This window comes from Aptenodytes patagonicus, chromosome 5 (assembly GCF_965638725.1).
Source record: "Aptenodytes patagonicus chromosome 5, bAptPat1.pri.cur, whole genome shotgun sequence".
In the NCBI taxonomy this organism is placed as follows: Eukaryota; Metazoa; Chordata; class Aves; order Sphenisciformes; family Spheniscidae; genus Aptenodytes; species Aptenodytes patagonicus.
This window is the reverse complement of record NC_134953.1, coordinates 11,515,662-11,536,105: the sequence shown is the minus strand read 5'-3', so window position 1 is coordinate 11,536,105 and position 20,444 is coordinate 11,515,662. Positions and strand designations below refer to the sequence as shown.

The following is a 20,444-nucleotide window of genomic DNA, read 5'->3' as shown; positions in this document are numbered from 1 at the left end:
TTTCAGAACTGGTTGATAATTTATTTATTCATTCATTTGCATAAATTGTGCTCTGACCTGTCTAGTTCTAGCTCTTTAAAACTCCTGTGTCTTTTCTCACCCAGCCAGTGCACCAAACTCTCTCCTGTTTGGAATCCAGAGAGAAAATAAGTAGTGCACCTTGGTCCAATTGATGGCTTAGCTTTGGTTTAGAAATAATTGCATTTCAAGCTACTTTAACATCATCTAATATTTTTATTTTTTAGGTGCAAGGCCTGACAATGGCACCGAATGAGCACTGCCTTCAAACCTCCTTCCTGTAAATGATAGGACCAAACAAGGCGGTGTGATGAACATGCCACTGCATCAAATCTCTGTCATTCCGGCTCAGGATGTTACCTCTTCCAGAATCTCCAGGAGCAAGACCAAAGAAAAAGAGGAACAGGTACTGTCAGATATGCTTGATTTTCACAGGAAGTTATCTAAATATAAAATGATAGGGGTTATCAAATGAGACCTGATTCTGTTCCAAAGCCCCAACTCCTTGCATGGCTGCTGCTTTTAGTGAAGATAAATGTTACCAAATTATCTCTTTATTCTCACATTTGCTATTTTAAAGCAGCTGGCTGCAAAATTCTAGAAATTGTTGTTGAGTAACTTCTGCAAAATCCAAGCTACAACCTTCTATTTTTTCATAAGAATTCAAGGCAGATAGGGTTTTTGGATGATGGCTCTAGTACTGTTGTCACGGAAGCTGTTACAGGTGTATTTTACCTTTCTAAAAGAAAAATAGTATGGGGTGTGAACCCCTATATGTAGCCATGCATCCTGTTTTCCTTTGCTCTTGGCAGCATCTAGTAGCCGTGTTGTGGTTCGTATTGACTGGAATATCACAAGGAAGGAAATATACACCCATATGTATACTTCCATATGTATACTTACTCTGCTGTTTTCTGGAGGTATGATTTGTATTCTTAACTTGGGAGCATGTGTGTGAATGGAATAATTTTGAGATTCAGAATGCAAAAATATCAGAAGTATCTAATGATTATAAGTGTAATAGAATCTAATTAATAGGCTACTTAATAATTTTTAATAGCATACTGTGTCTGGTCTTCACGTGTCAACCTTATTTTACCCCTGGACTGCGTCTCTGATCAAACGCAAAGACCTTAGTGTGCATCATGCGTTAGTGTACACCATACTGCATTGAATTTTACATTATCTGTCAGTTCCACAGAAACCTCTTTGTGGTTTTTTAGCTTTACACCAGCATAAAATCAGGTCAAGAGAACATTCACATTATGGTACAACTGCAGGGCTTGTTTTGTGGACTGCTCGGGAGTGGTTAATTCTGAGGAGATCTAGGGTGATACTGATTACAGATAGGGCGTAGCTTAAGTATAAGTGGCTGGAAAGGCACTGTCATGTTACAGAAAGGGATTCGCTAAGACTAACTTTGGGTAGGGTAAAAGGAGTTGCTTCTGATGTGTTAGGATCATCTGCCCTGACTACCCTTCTCACCTGTCAGCTGTCCAAATTGCACCTACAAAAGTCACCGGTGAGTCAGTAAAAATAAATTGTCCCATTGTTGGTTTTTGGCATCTTCTCCTTAGTAACGTCTTAAAATGGATTCTAGCCCTTCAGATTCTTAAACCAGTAATTAATTAGGCTGGCACGCTGCTGCTTTTGGTTGCCAGGACTAGGCAAGAAGTTGTCTTCACAGATGAGGTGCTCTAAATCCATGAAGCACCTTGTCTCAGGAGCCTGCTGGAATCTCTCACTTTCCCACCTGTTGCACGTAGTCGCCGCCTGGGCAGTTCTTCAGGTAAGAGGGCTTTGCTGTTTCTTCCCTTCGGTCCCCTCCCATACAGAAACTGTATGTGCTGAGAGAGAGTGAAACAGCCCCTCTGCCAAATGCAGGGCAGTGCTGTGAACTGACTACCCTCCCCTGGGGTGATGGGGATTAGGAGGCCGATCAGATCGAAACAACTTGTGGCAACTCTGACCATGCAGTGAGCCCAGAAGTGCGAGTCCCAAGTCTCCTTCTAAACCTGTTCTTCATTTCTGACACAGCGACCTCAGTGTTAACAAATCTCCCCCGTGTTTCCTTCATGATAACTAGTTGAAGTGTTGATTATTGTTTCTGTTGCCAGGCTGCTATTGTACTTTCATGCCTTGGGACATCTGAAACAGAACAGAATGTTTATTTAAATATGTGCAATATTGCAGAGGAAATAATGGGGACTGGGACTATGCAAGCAATAAATTAGGCTAACCTGGAAAAACTTCCTGTTTCCCAAGTCTTGTCCTTCTTGTCTCCATAAGCATATTCATTCATCCCTGCAGTGTCCTGTGTTCTGCCAAAACCACAGCTGGAACAGCTGGAGCACCGGGTGAACTGCCTGCCGTCCTTGATGCGCAGCTGTACAGACACTGCGGCTGCTCCTGTGCACATGAGCCACAGCCTGGCCCCTGTGCGCTCCTCCCCGCTCCTGCAAACTGCATTGCTTCTGGTGTTAACCTTTAATGCTGGATCTAACGAATGAGCTGGAGGGCAGTCAAGTTGTTAATGTGCTGACTTTGACCAATCCAGTTAAATTTTTGTATTGCATCAGTTAGGACATTCAAGGCTACTTGCTAGTCAGAGTCCCTGTCAACCCTTGGGTGCAATCAGGACCCGCTGGCCATGACTGTGAGTTTTGCTTATATTTAAAGTATACAGTAAAGGGGAGATAGGGTGCAAGAGAAATAAATTGTAGATTATCGTCTGCCTTATTTGTAGTAACTTCAAAATGCCTGTTTTCTGTTTGAGAAAGAGCAAGATAAAGAGCAGCATGCGGAGCGAGCATGATCCTGTGTTGAGCAAATCTGCTGAGCAGTTGTAGATGATTTTTGTGCCCTAGGTAACATATTCTTTACAAGAGAAGGACACTAGGTAAAACTGAGAAAGAAGGCATTTGCATTTCAGTTTTGCCACTTCAGTACAAAGTCAGTGAAACTGCAGTACTTTCGTATTTCAGTTGCATAACTTTCCATTACAGAGCTCAAAGTTATTTCTTCGTGTTGTGGATGGCCTAGGCACAGTTCTCATGGATTTCTGCAAACACATATAACAGTTTTTCTGGAGCAAGTGCAACATTTCACAGTTTGATTGAAGTGCCATGATTTTCTTACCTTACCTTTACTATGTAATAGAAACACTCTTTACCTTTTTTGTGTAGGAGCAACAGTAAGCACCTCAAACAAATGTGTACACTGTGGTCTTAAAGTGTTTTGAGTTGTACAAAGCCACTTGCCAGTCTGAACAAAATCAAACAAACCCCAAACCACAGTCAAAACCAATATTACTGCTTCAAAGATAAATATGTAGGTTTGCTTTGTAATACCAGGCTATGTTCTTAGACCAAGTGCATTGCCAGGTGTGTGCTTTGTAGATTGAGCAGGCTCATGTACATATCTCCCCTGTTTATTACCAAGCTCTGGCGAAAGCCAAGGTGAATAAAGGTGGAGTGTCAGCTAGCAGATGAAATTTTGGGTTGCTTTTGTTCTTGCTATTTCAACCTTTGGCTTGTCTGTACCTGCATCGTAAGAAGTCCTTCAGAGGAAAGGCTCAAGAAGCACAGCGGTGGAAAATGAAGTACCAGCGTGCCTAGAGAGGGAACTTTGCCAGTCTGTGAAAAATCAGTGTTTGTCCTGTTCCCCAGAAGGAAGATGCTTTATATCCTGTTCTCTTATCTTTTGTGATTATGGATGTGTTTAATTATCCACATTTGTAGTAGAGGTGCAGAGGAAAAATTCTCAAGCTGAACAGTTCGTATCTCTTACTATTTCTTCTCTTTCATGCTTCTGGTCAAGATGTAGCTCTTGTATTTCAGGTTAAGGCTTGACTGGGTTTAGTAATAGTTTTCCTTGCTACAAGAGCAAGTTTTCTGGGCTAATGATTTGTGACTAACAGTGAAGAACAGCAAGAAATCCTTACCATCTTTATCACTGCAATCCAGTTTCTCAAATGGGGTGATCTGTAGTCACCAGGCATGCCTCATGGCAGATTAACATGTAGATTCAATACCTGTGGAAGTCTGGGGCAAAAGAAGAGGTGGTAAAAGGCAAAGTTCCTGCCTGCCATTTCTGTTTTAAGTCCTCAGTGATATGTATAAATAGCAGAGCCTGGTAGATTCTGATTGTTTAGTGTAATTTTCAAGATTTGAAATAGTTGAAAACTGTGGCTAACGGGAGTCTCTCATGGAACTTTGTCCATTTCCCCAGTAAAAATGGGGAAGGTCATAAAGGGATTATTACTCTTGCATTTAACTCAGATGAACTGTTAGCTTTAAGGGCTATTAATAACCATCATTAGCTTCTTATCCTTCACTAGGAATAGCTTCATACTTACCTGATTTAAGGGAGAGTCACTGTAGTGTTTGTGAGATGCTACAACCTCCCCTGCCTCTGTTTGGTGGGTAACGTGCTGGCAGCGATGTTTTCTAACGTATCCAAAAGCTAGCAGCTCTCAGGGTTTGGACTGGAAATGAGGAACCGAAGCTGGCATGTGGTTGAGGTGTTGCTCTGGTTTTGTTTTGTTACAGCATTGCCTATTTGAGGGCTTTGTGCCTCACTCGCTGAAGCAGACTGATGTGTACCACAAGTTCTTAGTAAACATTACTGCAGTGAGTGAAGCTCCCTGAGCAATAGCTTTTACACTGCTCTTTTAAAAATGTGTGAGTAACTTCACAACCGTGGCCTCCTGTGCTATGATCTCTGCAGATCTCATAAGCAGATCAGGGATGGACGGGATCAGTGTTTGAATGAGAGATCATGAGATGTTGGTGCAAGTCATTTTGGGTGCGCAGTACTCCCTTCTTCTCAATGGCCTGGACCTGGGAAGCAATACTGAGTTGTCATCAAGGATCACGTAGCATTTATCCCAGAAGCAGATGAATGTTCTAGTCAAATTTAAACTTGTTAATTCCACTTCATCAATCAAAACTCCCTTCTGTCCTCTGCTCTAGAGGAACTGTCTTCGTCTTCCAAGTGCTGTGTGGTATTACTGGCTGCTATGTGCTCAGCAGAGATGCTATGATCATCTCAAACATCTCCAGGTGCTTCTCAAAGCTGTCATCTTGGAGATACTATGACTACCTAATTTGTCTGGATGAAATTATGGTGAGAAGTACATTGTGCTGCATCTTGCTAAATTTCTTCTGCTTTCTTAATGATCTCTTGCATCCTGTAACAAGAAAGGCACTATGGCCTATTGATTCAAATAAGCCCTATCTTACTGGAAAAGCAGGATTACTTGAAGAAGAAAAAAAAAAGCAATAGATGCATTTGCAAGAATTGTTAGCCATAGATCAGTAGCGCAATATAAAGTTGCATGCTTTACATTATTGAATCCAGCGTGACACTTTGAGAGCTATTACATTGTTTTTAAGGTACAGAAGCAGTCTGTGACCTTTTTCATTCACTTTTTGTGAATGTGGGCTCAGACTGGCTGACCTTGATCCAAATACTCAGGCATTTGTAAGGCTCTGTGTGTGTGTTTTGGTTTTGCTTGACCGTTGAACCAAATCATTCCTTAAGCAGTCAGGCCGCAAATCCTTTGAGAATTTCACCCCTTATGATTTTTATACTGAGATTTTTGTGTTTATGTGTAGCTATGTAGTATATTAACACTGTGCCTGGTATTCTTTATTAAATTGGCTTTATATAGAAACTGGTTAACTATTGAAGAATTTTTGTCTGAGTATCCTTTAACTCTTCTGTGGGAAGCAGAATATGTCTCTTGCTGTACTGCTTATAGGCTTAGCCTCAAAGTGGGAATTGCAAAGTCCTTTCCTGACAATTCAAACCTTGGCTTTTACTTAGTGTGTTTTTCAATGGATCATAAAGCATTTCTCAGAAAAAGTTGATTTCACACTTCCCACTTTTTAAAAAGTAGCAATTAGACAATTTTTTGACAGAGCAGACAACCTGTGACAGAAGCACCCCTGAAGAGCTGCAGTGAAAATGCTTTCGTTTCTGCAGGCTGGGAGCAGGTAGGAGTATTGCCTAGACCTCGTCATTTCAGAATACGCCAGATGACCGGGATGGTTGTAACATCCTTCTGAATTGTATCCCTGCAGCGATGCTGTCATGCTGAGAGCGTGGTACTTCCATGGCTGATTTCTATGCTAAAACAGACATTTTAGTACATGTCTGTGTAGGAGCAGGTGCCTGAATGTACTCTTACTCTGATTACCTTTAGCAGGTAAACAGTCTAGTGAGGAGCACTAAGTAAATAGGAAAACTGCTTGAGAAACTGCTTCACGCCAAATGCCTCTTTTCTCCATGGGTGCATTTGTACATGCTTGAACACCACCCTGCTTGTGATCTCTCCTTTTGGTTATTAGGAGAGTCGTTCTTGTGCTTGTCAAGACGACTTAACTGTTAACTTGCACCAAACCCTTCCTGGGCATAGCACTTTGCAGTTGCTGTTGGGATATCCCTGCGAACACGTTCTCACGGGGCATTGCCTATTTTACTCCTATAAACGTCTTGGCATCTGGTAGTGGTGTGAACGCCTGAGGTGCTCCTTCTGCCTTTGCCTGCCTGCCTTCTCCCCATGGGCAGTTGCCACCATTCCCGCCCCTTGCCAGCTTCAGGGCTTTCTTCTCTCCCATGTGTTCCTGGCGAGAGCACTGCTAATGTCCCCTTCTGTGTGGTACCTGGAGAGCCGGCAAGAAGCACACAGAGTGCAGCCAGGCCTGGATTAAACCAGTGGAATTCGGGATTTGTTTGTCTCTTACTGCCCTGCTAGATGGTGTTGGGCAAGTCCCTTAGGTGCCTGCGCTATCCTTCCTCCCATCTGTCAAAGAGGGCTAGCACTGCTGACTAGGCTTGTTTGTAAAGGGCTTCAGGTCTACGGATAAAAGCTGGGCAGCTGGAAGTGTTTGTCACTAGATCCTTTGAGATGACTGCTTTGCCAGAGTCCTGCTCTGCAGCCGGTTCTGCTGAGCTGGCCCAAAGCTCTGCCGCAGAACGTGGTGGGCATGGGGCGCATGGAGAGCGGAGGGGTCTTCCTCCTGCAGGTGGGCATTGCTTGATCTCGGTCGTGGTGAACGTGCAAAATGCTGTGACCTCCCCAAATTCTGTTCTTTCTGTGTTTGTGTGCAGGATGGGAAGCTGATCCTCTCAAGCCCTGCTCTTGGAAGCTAGAGCATGCTGCTTCCCAGCAAACCCCTGGTGAAGGGGGGAGAGGAGGCAGGAAGCGGGAGGGAGGGGATGGGATGGGATGGGAGGGAGGGAGCTGCTCCCACTCGAGCAGTCCTAACAAAAAAAGTCGGATCATGCCGTTTGATTCTGCATTGTGTTTGTCTTGGAGTGTGTACAGCATGTGTGTGTGAGGAAAGGAGCAGATGGCTTCTGAGTGGAGATGAATTGCGAAAGGCAAACTGTGGGAAGTGGTTTCTGAAAGGGATTTGAAGGAGGAGAAAACCCTTTCTTTTAAAAATTCAGTAAACATTACAAAAACTAACAGCAGTTGATACAGCAGCAGAGGGGTTTTTTATGTAGCGATGCTTCAGAGAAGAAACTTTGGAAGTTTCAGGTTTTGCTGTTTGTTTGTAATCAGACTCATTTATATACGATCTCTGTTTTGATCTTGTCTGCTTATTGCATGTGAACTCCTTGCTTTCGTGTCTCAAGACCAGAAACTTAGTTAATTATTATAATCTGTAGCTGTTGCATTAACCTGAATCCTTAAACCACCTCTCTGATATTAACACAATCTTGGTCTAGCTTTCACTAGCAGTTCAGTTGAACAAGCTGAGCGTCGTTCTTAGAAAAATATGGTTTTATAAAAGAAGTGCTGGTGTTTAATTATGTGATAGCCAAGTATGTTTTGGTGGTGGTGTTTTGCAGGTCTGTTGATGTTTCTGGTGTCTGTTAATGTGCAACAGCTTTCCATAAAGGGAGCCCTGGATCTGAGCTCATGAACTTAGAGTTCATATTTTTTCTTCCCTGGCAAAAGCACGCTTGCTTGTTTGCTTTCTAATGAGAACTGTGTCAGCCATGATCCCACAGTGAGTTGTATATGCGTATAAATATCTGTGTCAGTACAGAGTGCCTCCAAAATCATCACAGCTCCACAAAGACGTGGTTCAAGGTCCTACTCATACTTTGCAGTGATTTTCATCACCCAGTGGTTATACTGTTTCTTTAAAGTGATGCTGTCAGGTTCCTGCAAACTGATTTTTAAAGTTCTTTGTTCATTAAAGGTAATTTCTGTAAATGAGAGACACCAGAAGTACAGGTTTTTTTCTCCGTATAGGATGTTTTGCCTTATGCATTGATGCATAGTGAGTGACTTTGTTGGTTTGCTCTTTCAGACAGGTGTATTTCTTTACCTGGTGAAACACTTAAAGTAGGTTGGGTTTTGGGTTGTTTTGGGCTTTTTTTGGTTTTGTTTAGGGTTTTTTTGAGAGAAGAACAAAGACTAACAATTCTGCCAGGGAGGTATCCTGTGGTGTAGCGCCCTTAAAGTACTTGAACTTTAGAGTTTTTAAAACTGTGTCTAGCTTTCAAGTTGCTGATTTTCCCTTTAAACCCTGTACCCAAGTGGTTTAAAATCATAACTTCTGAGAAGTTATATATAGCCTTAGATTTGCACCCCTGAACTTAGGTAATTCTGCTTGGCATTTATGCTATTTATGAAGAATTCTTGATGGGGGTGCGGCGAAGTTATTCTTTAGAAATTGCTCCTCCATGCTTTGCTGAAATCTAAGCTCTTAGGAGTACAGCCTTCTGAGTCAATAGTCCTCACACCTAGAAACAAAATCCACCTTTGGGATCCATTTAGCTTCTCTTGATCCCAGAAGTGATGGTCTTGCATCTGCTACTAAACATGTTTCTCTGTGGTAGCAGACTTGCTCCTGTTTTAGGAAGTTGCTTATGGATATTTTTCATGACAGCCAAAAGTCAAAGCATGCTTTTATTACTGAAAAAGCCCAAATGTGTGTTCTTTGAGGTCAGTGGCTGAAATTGAGAATTTAATTTTCTAGGAGTCAAGAACTGAATTTTATCATAGAATTGTAGAATAGTTCGGGTTGGAAGGGACCTTTAAAGGTCATCTAGTCCAACACCCCTGCCGTGGGCAGGGACATCTTCAACTACATCACATTGCTCAGAGCCCCGTCCAACCTGACCTTGAGTGTTTCCAGGGATGGGGCATCCACCACCTTCTCTGGGCAACCTGTGCCAGTGCTTCACCACCCTCAGCGTAAAAAATTTCTTCCTTATATCTTGTCTAAATCTCCCTCCCTTTAGTTTAAAGCCATTCCCCCTTGTCCTGTCACAACAGGCCCTGCTAAAAAGTTTGCCCCCATCTTTTTTAGAAGCCCCCTTTAAGTACTGAAAGGCTGCAATAAGGTCTCCCCGAAGCCTTCTCTTCTCCAGGCTGAACAACCCCAACTCTCTCAGCCTTTCTTCATAGCAGAGGTGTTCCATCCCCCTGATCATTTTTGTGGCCCTTCCATGGACCCGCTCCAACAGGTCCGTGTCTTTCTTATGCTGAGGGCTCCAGAGCTGGACGCAGTACTCCAGGTGGGGTCTCACCAGAGCAGAGGAGAGGGGCAGAATCCCCTCCCTCGACCTGCTGGCCACGCTTCTTTGGATGCAGCCCAGGATACAGTTGGCCTTCTGGGCTGCAAGCGCACGTTGCTGGCTCATGTCCAGCTTTTCATCCACCAGTACCCCCGAGTCCTTCTCGGCAGGGCTGCTCTCAATCCCTTCATGCCCCAGTCTGTATTGATACCGGGGGTTGCCCCGACCCAGGTGCAGGACCTTGTACTTGGCCTTGTTGAACCTCATGAGGTTCACACAGGCCCACTTCTCGAGCTTGTCCAGGTCCCTCTGGATGGCATCCTGTCCCTCTGGCATGTCAACCGCACCGCTCAGCTTGGTGTCATCTGCAGACTTGCTGAGGGTGCACTCGATCCCACTGTCTATGTCGTTGATGAAGATATTAAACAGTACCGGTCCCAATACGGACCCCTGCGGGATGCCACTCGTCACCAATCTCCATCTGGACATTGAGCTGTTGACCACTACCCTCTGGATGCGACCATCTAACCAATTCCTCACCCACGGGACAGTTCACCCATCAAATCCATACCTCTCCAGTTTAGAGGGAAGGATATTATGGGGAACCGTGTATTTTGACATCTTCAAAGATAAAGGGAAGAATGGGATCACCTATTTGTGGATGTTTAAGTTTATTTACAACACAATTCTCTCTTCTTGTAAATAAGCACTACTTTGATGTTGATGCAAATGAGTAAAAGTGGCCTGTTTATAATTTTTTCATATGCTTGAATGTAGACTGCATCTGATTCCTTGTGGACCTGACAACAGGTGGCTGCGTGGGTCAGGGAGAAGATTGTCCTCATGTCTGCAGTGTTTGGCTTCACCTCTGCGCTGTGTGCTCCCACCGTCTTCTTTAAGGGTGGAGCATCTATGGTGTTCCTGGAGGCAGGAGTCTGGGACTGTGTCACTAAATGCTTTGCAAGCACATTATGCACCTGTCAGTGTAGCTGCAAGCGTGCACGTTTAGCACAGGTATTCATATACTCAGATTCTATGAGCGTGGAAACAGTTTTTTGTATCATTATAACATTAGAACATTTTCAGTAGTAAGTTTGTATCTTATGCTTAGGTTTTTCAGGGACCTTATAGTAAAGAAATGGGACATACATCTAAATTTTTTTGTGTAACCTACTTGAGTCTGTTACAAAGCTGGATTTGGAGACGCAGATTTCCAGTGTGCCTTACTGCCTTGAAGGATAATTGCATTTCATACTCTTAAGTATACTTATACCTTGGAAAATCACTACTCTAGATCTCGCAGACATAGAATTATTTATGGCTATTTATCTCTAAAAAATCAATCAGATTTTTTTCTGACTCTCAAGTCAAATTCACTCTCTCTGTTAACTGGAACTAATGTGTGGTTGTGTTCATTTAGTTAAGTATATTGTACTTAATATCTCAATGAACCTGTGGGGTTTTCGGAGGAATTTTTGGCTCCATTTGTATTTTTATAGTACACTCTAAATTGCTTTAGGTGTGAAAAATTACTTGCTGCTTGATGTTCTTGAATTAGCTTATAAGCAGACATTTGTAGTTGTTACCTGTTCTTGACTCATGCGCTTCCAATGTAAGATGAAACCTTAGAGATCTACAATATTTTCATATAAAAGCCAAAAGACTTCTTTTGCCTTTACTTTCACCTTCAAGCTCGTTCTTCAAGGAAAAAAGAAAAAAAAGAAAAAAGTGTATATGTTCTGTTCCTTATTTAATGGCTCTTTAGCACATTGTTTGTGCCAGATGTTTTTCCTTTAGCTTATATGTTGTAACATTGGAGAGTATATCATCCAGTCTACAGAGCATAGGACCGAGCGTTGTCTTTTGGTTGTGATTCTGTTGTGCTTTTGCAACCCCCCCTCCCCCATATCACATTCTTATTACAAACAAACAGAGAGATCTTGTCAATGGGGAGGAAAGTATCAGAACTATGTGTTTCTTACTAGTCTTTCAAATCATTCATTCTTCTGATTACAGGTTTAACTTTTACTGCAGGTTTATACATTACTAGTAATTGTGTTCATGCAGGGTTGTCTGTGCAAGATATTCACAGATTTAATAGACATTTTGATCTTTCCACATAGGAAACAGGTTTATGTGGCATGTCAGCTAATTTCAGTCATCGTTACTATATTTATGTAGGGTTGTTTGTAACAGTACTGTGTTTACCCTTCATCCCAACCTTCTTGGACAAGCTTCGGTATGCCCAGGAAGTTAGGCAACAGTATATAACCACATAATTAAATACCATCACCCACACATACACACTTCAGTTATCCAAGAGATTGTCTACCGCTCCAGGATGTACCAAATTTCTTTCCCAGCCTAGAGGTTAAGACCGACAGTAGAAATTTGGAGTGAAGAGGCACGTGATGCCTCCCTGCGAGCCGGGATTATCCCGTTACTGCGTAAGGCAGTACTTCCCAGCACCCTTGATGTTGACACTGAGTGGGAGCCCCTCCTGGGAGTCCCTGCCTTCCTCCGACACCAGCGTCCAGCCGTGTGTGTGCCACTCAACATCTTCCGGCTCTGCCCCTCCAGCTCGCGTGCTGGCAGCCACCGCTTTAACTACTTCATGCTTCAGTTCCTTTGTCTACACGGTTGTATCAGGAGGATTGTTCACGTTAGCTGACATGTGTAACGGGCTTGAGATTCGCAGACGAAGATACAAAGAGCAGTGGCTGATGTTAGTAGATAGATAGGAAACTTGCAGAACATATGAGGTGGAAGAAATCCTTGAGATGCTATTCTTAGTTCAAGTGCGCTTTTCAATGTGTAGTCTCCCAGTTACAGCAGTGAACTAGTAGATGTTGAGGGATGAGTTGTGAATGCTGCACAGCCATGACAGTAGATCAAAAGAGAGGTGACCTCAACCAGCAAGGCCAGGCTAGGAGCCATTTCAGCAACAGATGTAGTAGGCTTGAGTGTACAGGGAAGTGAGAAGCCAAAATAAATATTAGAAACACCCCAGCACATGAGATCATGGCTCCTGAGGATGCTGATTAGTTGGCTGTAATTCCTGTAAGTGTGATTAAAGCGGACCTGATTCATGAGGCTGGTGAAGAAACAGGTGCGGAAAGGAGGGGTTGTGTGCGGTAGAAGCATGTACACTGATAGTCAGGCATGGACTTTTTTCCTTGAACTTCTGTTAGTCATGGAAATCTTTTGCAACAAAGTAGTTGATCTTTCTTCTGCTAGTGGAGCTTTGTATTAGCTATTTAATTAATTGATTAGTTTCTGTAGAGCTGTCAAAAATGGATATTAAAAGCTTGCCCATGTTATACCGCAAATCTGTGCGGAGGCAGGTTATTCTTTGAACAAGGATTTTCTGAGCCAATATACTATCCTTTCTTCTGTACTTTGTCACTAGGAAAACAATAAATGAGTTAGAAGAATGACATCCCACGCTGTCCCTTCTTATTTTCATGCTATTTCAAGACAGCTTTTCAGCCAGTACCAGGACTCATTTCAGAGGTGGCTCCCAAGTTTGAGCTATTGTGAAGCATCTCCCATGCTAGATTTGTGCTTCCCTGTGTGGGGGATGTTAACCTCCCTTAAAGAGAGAAAAAGATGCTTGCTAGAACAAGAGGCAGATCTCTGCATATCTTCTAGCATTTGGGGAGTGGTTGTATACAACGGAAAGTTGTAGTTCCATAGTTCAATACTGTCTTTCCAGGGCAGATGCCAGACAAGTCCTCTGAGGCCCTACAGGGATAGATGTCACCCAAGAGAAGTTGTGTCCTGTCACCTCTGCAGTGTATGTTGATGCCAGACTTTACCATACAGCCCATGGAAGTGACTAGTCTACAATACTTTTTTTTTTTTTCTTCTTCTTTAGCTTTTCTTTTCTCTTCCTATCCTATATTTTAAATCACACAATCACGTTGATCAGAATTATGGATTGGCATCAAATTCATAGAAGAAGTATGAGATTATCCTTTTCCTAGGATTTGGAGAGAGGAGCCTAAAAAAGATGGTTTAAAAGTTTGTAGGGGCTGCTTCTGGCTTTTTTGAATACCAACTAATCAATTGATTTTTATTTTTCTTTTAAAGTAGTCAAGGAACAGCCTTTCAGCACACATTGGTAGCTTTTCCTGAATGGAAAGTTTCAGAACAGGAAATGTTTTAGTCAGCTTTGACTGGATGCACAAACCCCACGCCAGTTGTAAAGTTTTTTCTGGCAATCATCTGCCTGCCTATTTCTAGTAAGTATTCCTAAGCAGTGGATGGCAGAGGAGGTGGTTTCTGGATTGTTCAGTTTGGAACATCACCGTACATTTCCCTCAGCAAATGGCTTACGTGATATTTTTTGGCTTCAGTTTTTATGCATAACAACAGTGAAAACATTTGATTGATCCCAGAGAATAGAAAGAGTTGTTTGTTGGGGTTTTTTTCCACACAGTCCTCTTTAGTTAGGTTTACTGTAATGCAGATGGCTGAAAGCACATTATTCGGGTAAAGATTGCAGGGCAGGCTTGTATGCAACCAAGTGAAACATTCACTAATTTTTGCATCTTAATTTCTCTGAGCTGGTTAACATAACAGCAGTTAAACAGCTTCATTCTGCATGAAATGCTGCAGCGTGACTTCCCCTTTGGCTGCCGACAAGCATCAGGTACTCCAGAGACGCTGGAGTTACTGAAACATCCGCAGGCAGAAATGTGGAAGTGACCCCTAAATAGGATGCTTCTGTTTTCAGACACCAAGGTTAGGACATTTGGGAAAAGGGAAGCACAGCTGCTGTGTACCTGTAAACTTTAAACCACAGCTATTTTAAGTTAAGCACTTAAAAGGGAAGCACTAGGGTTCTTAATGGAAACATTTGCAAATTAGAGCCACTGGGTACTGCCAGTGTTAATTTGTGCTTAAACTAATATAAGATACCCTCTCCCCTTACAGCTGGAAACAGAACTGAACTGGTTCTCTTCTGTGATTAATATGAAAACCTTGACTGTTGGGATTATATTGCTTCAAATCACCAAGTAAAAAAATCTGTATCATCATACAATGATAAGGTTCATGTGGAAGAGGGAAAGGCATGTTGGAGTACACATTAAAAAAGAAAAAAGGCAGCTATTTTGTATGTAATTTTTTAATATGCAAAGCAGAACATAGCTATCTAAAATCAAAATGTTCATGTATTTCTAGGCATTGGTAATAAAGGGCTGATTGTCGTCTTAACTGAAGTCTGTAGCATAAAAGCAGCACCTCCCACTCCCAAATCCTTTCCCATTAGTCTGGTTGAGAATGGCGTGGTTTATTTTAATGACTCCTTTGAAGTTTGTGATGTTGGAGGCCAGCAGGGATGGTCACATCTGACTTGTTAACGACCTGTGTTACAGGGGTAACTAGATGCAAGGTACACTGAGCCCATAACTCATGGTATTTGGAAGAAGCACTTCAGCCTCCAGCTTTGACTTGAAGATGAAGGGTAAATCTTCTGTTATTTTACTTGGTAGTTTGTTTCCATGCCAACCACCGTCACAGTTCACAGAAACCACACCCAACTTGTATTTTTTTATTTTTTAATACTGAGTTTTTTCTGGCTTCAGCTCCCAGCTGCTGGTTGTTGGTGCCTCTTTCTCCAATAATTGAAACAGGCTCTTAAATTGTGCTCTTGGACCCATCAGTGTGTTACAAACAAGTTAGGTCGCTCTCTTTATAGATGAGCTTAGAGGTAATATTCTTGAATCTCTCCCAGTAGGGTGCTTCCTAGAGCCTTGAAAATGTTTGGGGGGAGTGAGGGATTGAAAGAGATCCTTTTCAGCCCCCTCTCCTTCTATTTGAAAAGAAAGATTGGGACACTGGAGGTGCAAGTGTCTTAATTACAAGGCAAGCTATGCTGCTCTTGCTTTTAGGGTGTTGTGATTGTTGCAGCTGATGTCCTCCCTCAGTTCTCCAGCACCTACCTTGGCAGTGCTGGATTTCAGAGGGAAAACTGATCTCTACTTGCTATAATGCAGGGGTAAACGGCATTGATCCTGTCCTCAAACCCTATTCAGGTTCTCATCTCCAGTTGTCACTTCACTGCAACTTCCTAAATCCTCTTCTGTACTCCTGCTTTATAGGCTGAAGCCAGTATAACTTGCAGTTACAGTCTGTGTCACTTTGATTTGGTGAAAGTAAAACACAGTTTGAGTTCATTCCCCCCTCCCCCCCCAAATCAATTTCAGATGCTCAGCATCTGTGAAGTGACTATAAGCCTCATCCTTTTTACCACCCTGCTAAGCCTTGTGTCACCTGTAAATGTAACTGGCAGCGACTTTCCTATGGTTTTTTTAAATTCATTTCCAGATGATTATTGAAAATATTGACTAATGCCTGGCTTAGCACTGATCTTGTGGAACTAGCAGGAATATCTTCATTTGATTCTCTGTTGACAAGGCCAGCTTCAGATCTGTCAGGAGTCAGGTCTTCACCATTTAACATGTCTTCTATCAGTATCGCTTCTTCCATTTTTAGGTGGAGAAGTTTGGGAAAAGAAATAAAAGGGAATGCTCCACGATATCAGACATAGTAAAGGTGGGAGTTTTGGTGAGCTAAAACAGACCACTAGGGAATTGTTAATAGGAGACGATAGGCTGGCAAAAAAAGACAACAGATGGGGCGAGCATGTCTGCAGCAAGACAGCGCTTTCTCCCAGTCGCATCCTGAGCTTAGCTGGTCTGAGGGATGTTTCTTCTGCAAGAGTTAGCAGGGAGTGGGTAACGTGCCTGGGTATTAGGGCCTTCTTTTGCGCTGTTTGTTCTGTGTGTTTTGGAGCCTGAATAAATAATGCCGTTTTGAAGGATGCTTTTTAATAGTTACTAGAATGAGGTGACTGAAGTATATAGGAGCTTGCAGTTTCCATGGGACACTGGGCCTTTCCCATTAATGTGGCTGGGAGCAAGCAGGAACTCGGAGACACAACCTGCGTGGTTGGGCTGCGTTGTCCCCCTCAGAGCTTCGGTTCCTGCTGGATCATGTCCATGCCATGCTGTTTTGTTCTATTTTTTCCCCCTTATCTATAAACCTCTGTTTCTGTTTGAATGTAGGTACAGCGGAGAGCACGAAGCACTGCTGTTGCTCGTAGGTTTTTGAGCATTTTGAACTCCCCCCAGTCCACCCAGTCTCACGCCGAGTAGGACTGGTGGCAGCTGCTTATCTCCTGAAAGCGTTCCCAGTTTTAGCCTCTGCCCGGCCCGCTGCTTTGCCTCCGAACTGTCAGGAATCCTCCGGCTGCCCCCAAGAGAGATCGGTAATATGTATTGAATGTGCTAGACATCATCTCCAGATCCAAATACTTGCTCAAGAATTCCGATACATTGGTCTAACTGTTTGAGCAACTTGGTTGGTTTCAGTCTGACCTTTGCAACACAAGCCCACCTGTAAAGCAGCAGCTAGCAGGTAGCTAACCATTATGAGAGCCCTGCAGTTCCTTAAAGGCTTCTCTTTGACCTCTACCTATCTCTGGCGCTAGAGCTACTCATTTAAAGGAACTACTTTAAAAGTGCCATCCTCTAGTACCTCATCCAGCAAAACCCAGATGTGTTTCCTCCAGCCCTCTCTGAAACGCACTCCCACAATTTATCCTATTCCAGCAAATGTCCGCTGTGGTCTCTCCACTCACACATCCACCACCGGCAATTCGGCCGCAGGCTCTGGTGCCCCTATGCTGTCTGTCCCCAAGGGTGACGTGGGGGTAACCAACTGGAATACAGTAAGTGGATGGTTGAAGTCCTTCTTTAAGACTGACTTCCGTCTTGCTGCCTGTAGTAAACCTAGCCAAGGCACACACAAGTGTCAGTGGATTACGGAGTGAAGGAAGGCAGACGAGATCAACCCATTTTTATGGCCCTGCTATTTTTCAGTTCAGACATTAAGACAGAAATAACTGTACAGTCTGAGGTTCTGGTTTATAACCAGAATTTTTTGGGGTGTTTAATGCAGAGCCCTGAGCCCCATGTCTGTTGCATCCTTTCTGGTGAATTCTTCTTGTGCAATATTTAGGTGGGTTTTAGCTGTCGTGAGTTTTGAATCTGATCTTTTTCTTTCTTTTTTTTTTTTTTTTTGAGGAACTTCTGAGGAAGCTCTTATAGTTCCTCTTTATAACAAAGTTCTGGTTTTTACTTTTTTTTTCTTAGATTTCTCAAACATTTGTGAAAGTGTCTTAACTAGTTCCTGCATGTGCAGTTTTGTTGGGGAGAATTTGTATGCAATCCACTATTCTGAACTCAGCTATATTTTTCTGAGGCCAAAAAGCAGAACAAAGAGCCAAAACTGTAGATGTGAGGGGAAATAAAACCATTTAGGAAGCTCAATATGCCCATTAGTTGCTTGGCCTTTTCATTTCATGTTCAGTCACCCAATTTTCTCTAGTCTGAAGTGCTTTTTGTAGATTTGGCTTGGGTGGGTCTTTTTCGGCAATCAATCTTCTAATTCTTTTTGTAAAAATTCTTCAGGCCACATTGTTATACCCCACTCTTGTTTTGTAGGTGCATTAGTGACACCCACAGTACTTGGGTGAGCACCATTATATTGCTTTGCAGCATTGTGAATTTACTGTTGCAGTGATAAGTATTTGAATTAGGCACAGGCAGCAGCCAAAAGTCAGCTCCTACCCGCAGATACTGCTGTCTTCTGCCTATTCCACGGAAGCATGGGATGTTACGTGGTATTTGTTAATGCTCGGTAGAGAGTTTGGATACGGGTGCTAGTTTCATTAAAAATAGATATAAAATCCTCACTTCTTTTTTCCACCGTGGAATTCACGTAGGCTCGGAGAAACATCTGCTGGATCAAAGTCTGTTGGCTCCTTCACTGTGTTCCTGATTGCTGAAACTCCCTCCAGCCTTGTTTGTTTGGAAAAAGTCTGGTGTAACGTTGGATCTGCGCAGCCTGCAGTGTTTCACAAGCCAGAGGGGAAGCAGTGCAGCGCTTGCACAAGCATGATTATGCGAATTCACAGACAGGAAACGCTGCTCGGTATTTGACATCTCCTTATCCTGTCTTCCCCCCATTACGCTTCTGCCATCCAGACTAGTTCTTCCTTCCCTCCACCCTCCTTCGGGGTTAGACCTGGGAAATGTCCGTCAGCTGTTCCCAGGCAGTACCGACTGAGATGGTTGCAAACGAGGTGCTTGGGCACACAGAAACTTGGGAGATAATATAACGAGCTAAAAATGTGAGATAAATCGTCCCTGGATCATGACTGTTCTTTCCTAACCTGTGGCCAGGGAGGACCATAAATGCTCATCCCACTGAGGGTGTGTCTGCCGCTTGAGGTGGGCTGCAGAGAAACGCCCCGCTTTACTATCGTTATTTTACTGATTAGGGGATAGATAATCTTTTTGTACTGCAGGTTTCAATTCAGAATGGGTTTTTTTCACCCAGACATCAAAGAAGTTCTGACTGGCAGCTCGGAAATTTGTATAAGGTCTGAAAGGAGGATTTATAGGAAATGACCAGATGGTCTACTAGAGAATTTCCCCAGGAGGTTGCAGTTATTTAAAAATGGGAGAAACGAAATAGACTGTACAAAATTTGACTGTAAAATTAACTGGCCAGCCAGTAGCTAAATACTTAACCAAAATGATTCAGCTTGGCCCCTAGCATAAGCATGTAATGAAGTGATGTGTCTGTGAGCTGACGCCGCGCACATTATTTCAAGTTTCACCTAATATGTGCGCATGAATGAAAGATGATTTTGCTGTGCAGAGTTCTTGCTGTGGTGAGGCCTCTCCTGCATCTCTTCCTTTCACAGCGGCAACGTGATTGTTCAGGCATGCAGGAGAATGCTACAAAATGCTGTTCATTTTAAGTGAAATATAAAGCTGTTCAGTGGAACTCCCTTAATTTTTGAACTGCTCTTTTTAGCCTCATAAACATAAGAACTAGCATATCGGTTACATTCCAATATTTTATTAAATTATCAAATATTTAATATTTGACAGAAAAAACCAACCAAATTGCTTTATTTTGGGGATGCAAGACTCAGGAGTATGTTAACCCTAAGTAGTCAAGTAAAATCTGTGAACTCATGTTACCTGAGTTGTTTGCCACGTGGCTTTAGACTTTCAGTATCCATGTTTCCAATGTGTTCAGGTTTTTTCTTCCTGAAGCTGTAATACATGGAAATTGGGAGATTTGTGTATGGGTGGGTGTTTTCAAATGGGCAATCAGATTTTTAGTGCAAATCCCATCATTTCAGATGCTAAGGTCTTAAGAAACACAAGCTTTGTACGCTGCATTAGATCAACGGATGGATTCAGAAACCAATTGAGTTCATCATTCCTTAAAAAGTTAGGAAAACGCTATTTTTTTTTATTTAAATGCCTATGAAAGACCCTTTTTTAGAACGCAGACAGGCTTTAATTCTCTCATGTTCTGTTTTAAATTGAATACCCAGCGGAGAGAACTATCTGAAATAATAAAAAGCATTTAATACTCTCATGCTCATCTGTTTGTGTTCTGGTTTGCTTCTCCCAGAAACTTACTTATAACACCTGGTGTCATGGGAGTAGTCCCGTGGGCCATGTGCAGACATAGTTCTGCTGAGAGTCCATTGGTGTAACGCTGGCGCAGAATGTAATTAAACCAGATTTCTCTCGCAGCTTGCTGTGTTTGCATAATTCTTCGTAATGGTAGTAATACACCTATTGAATTTAGAAACCAACCTTCATAACCTTTGACCTAACCTCCTGAAGTACTAAGAGGAAGAGGGTAAATATCCAAAGGGCTATGTGAAATTCTTAACTGAGACTAGGTACGTACTTCCCTGTATATAAAGCCTTACAAATGAGTGTTTATGGCAGATTTTCCCCCTCCCCTCCAGTGATTCATTTCTATTAGCCTCAGAATTAGAG

At 42.7% G+C, this 20,444-nt stretch overlaps 1 protein-coding gene across 3 annotated transcripts in view; it reads left to right on the top strand.

Annotated features, from left to right (window-relative positions):
* Positions 1-20,444, top strand: part of MARCHF8 (membrane associated ring-CH-type finger 8) — a 105,654-nt gene that overhangs the window by 22,776 nt on the left and 62,434 nt on the right. For all 3 annotated transcript variants that reach the window (XM_076338664.1, XM_076338661.1, XM_076338662.1), the window contains exon 2: positions 246-424. In XM_076338664.1, coding sequence (XP_076194779.1) covers positions 329-424 — 96 coding nt within the window. In that variant the 5' untranslated portion in view covers positions 246-328. The remainder of the gene's footprint in view (positions 1-245; positions 425-20,444) is intronic.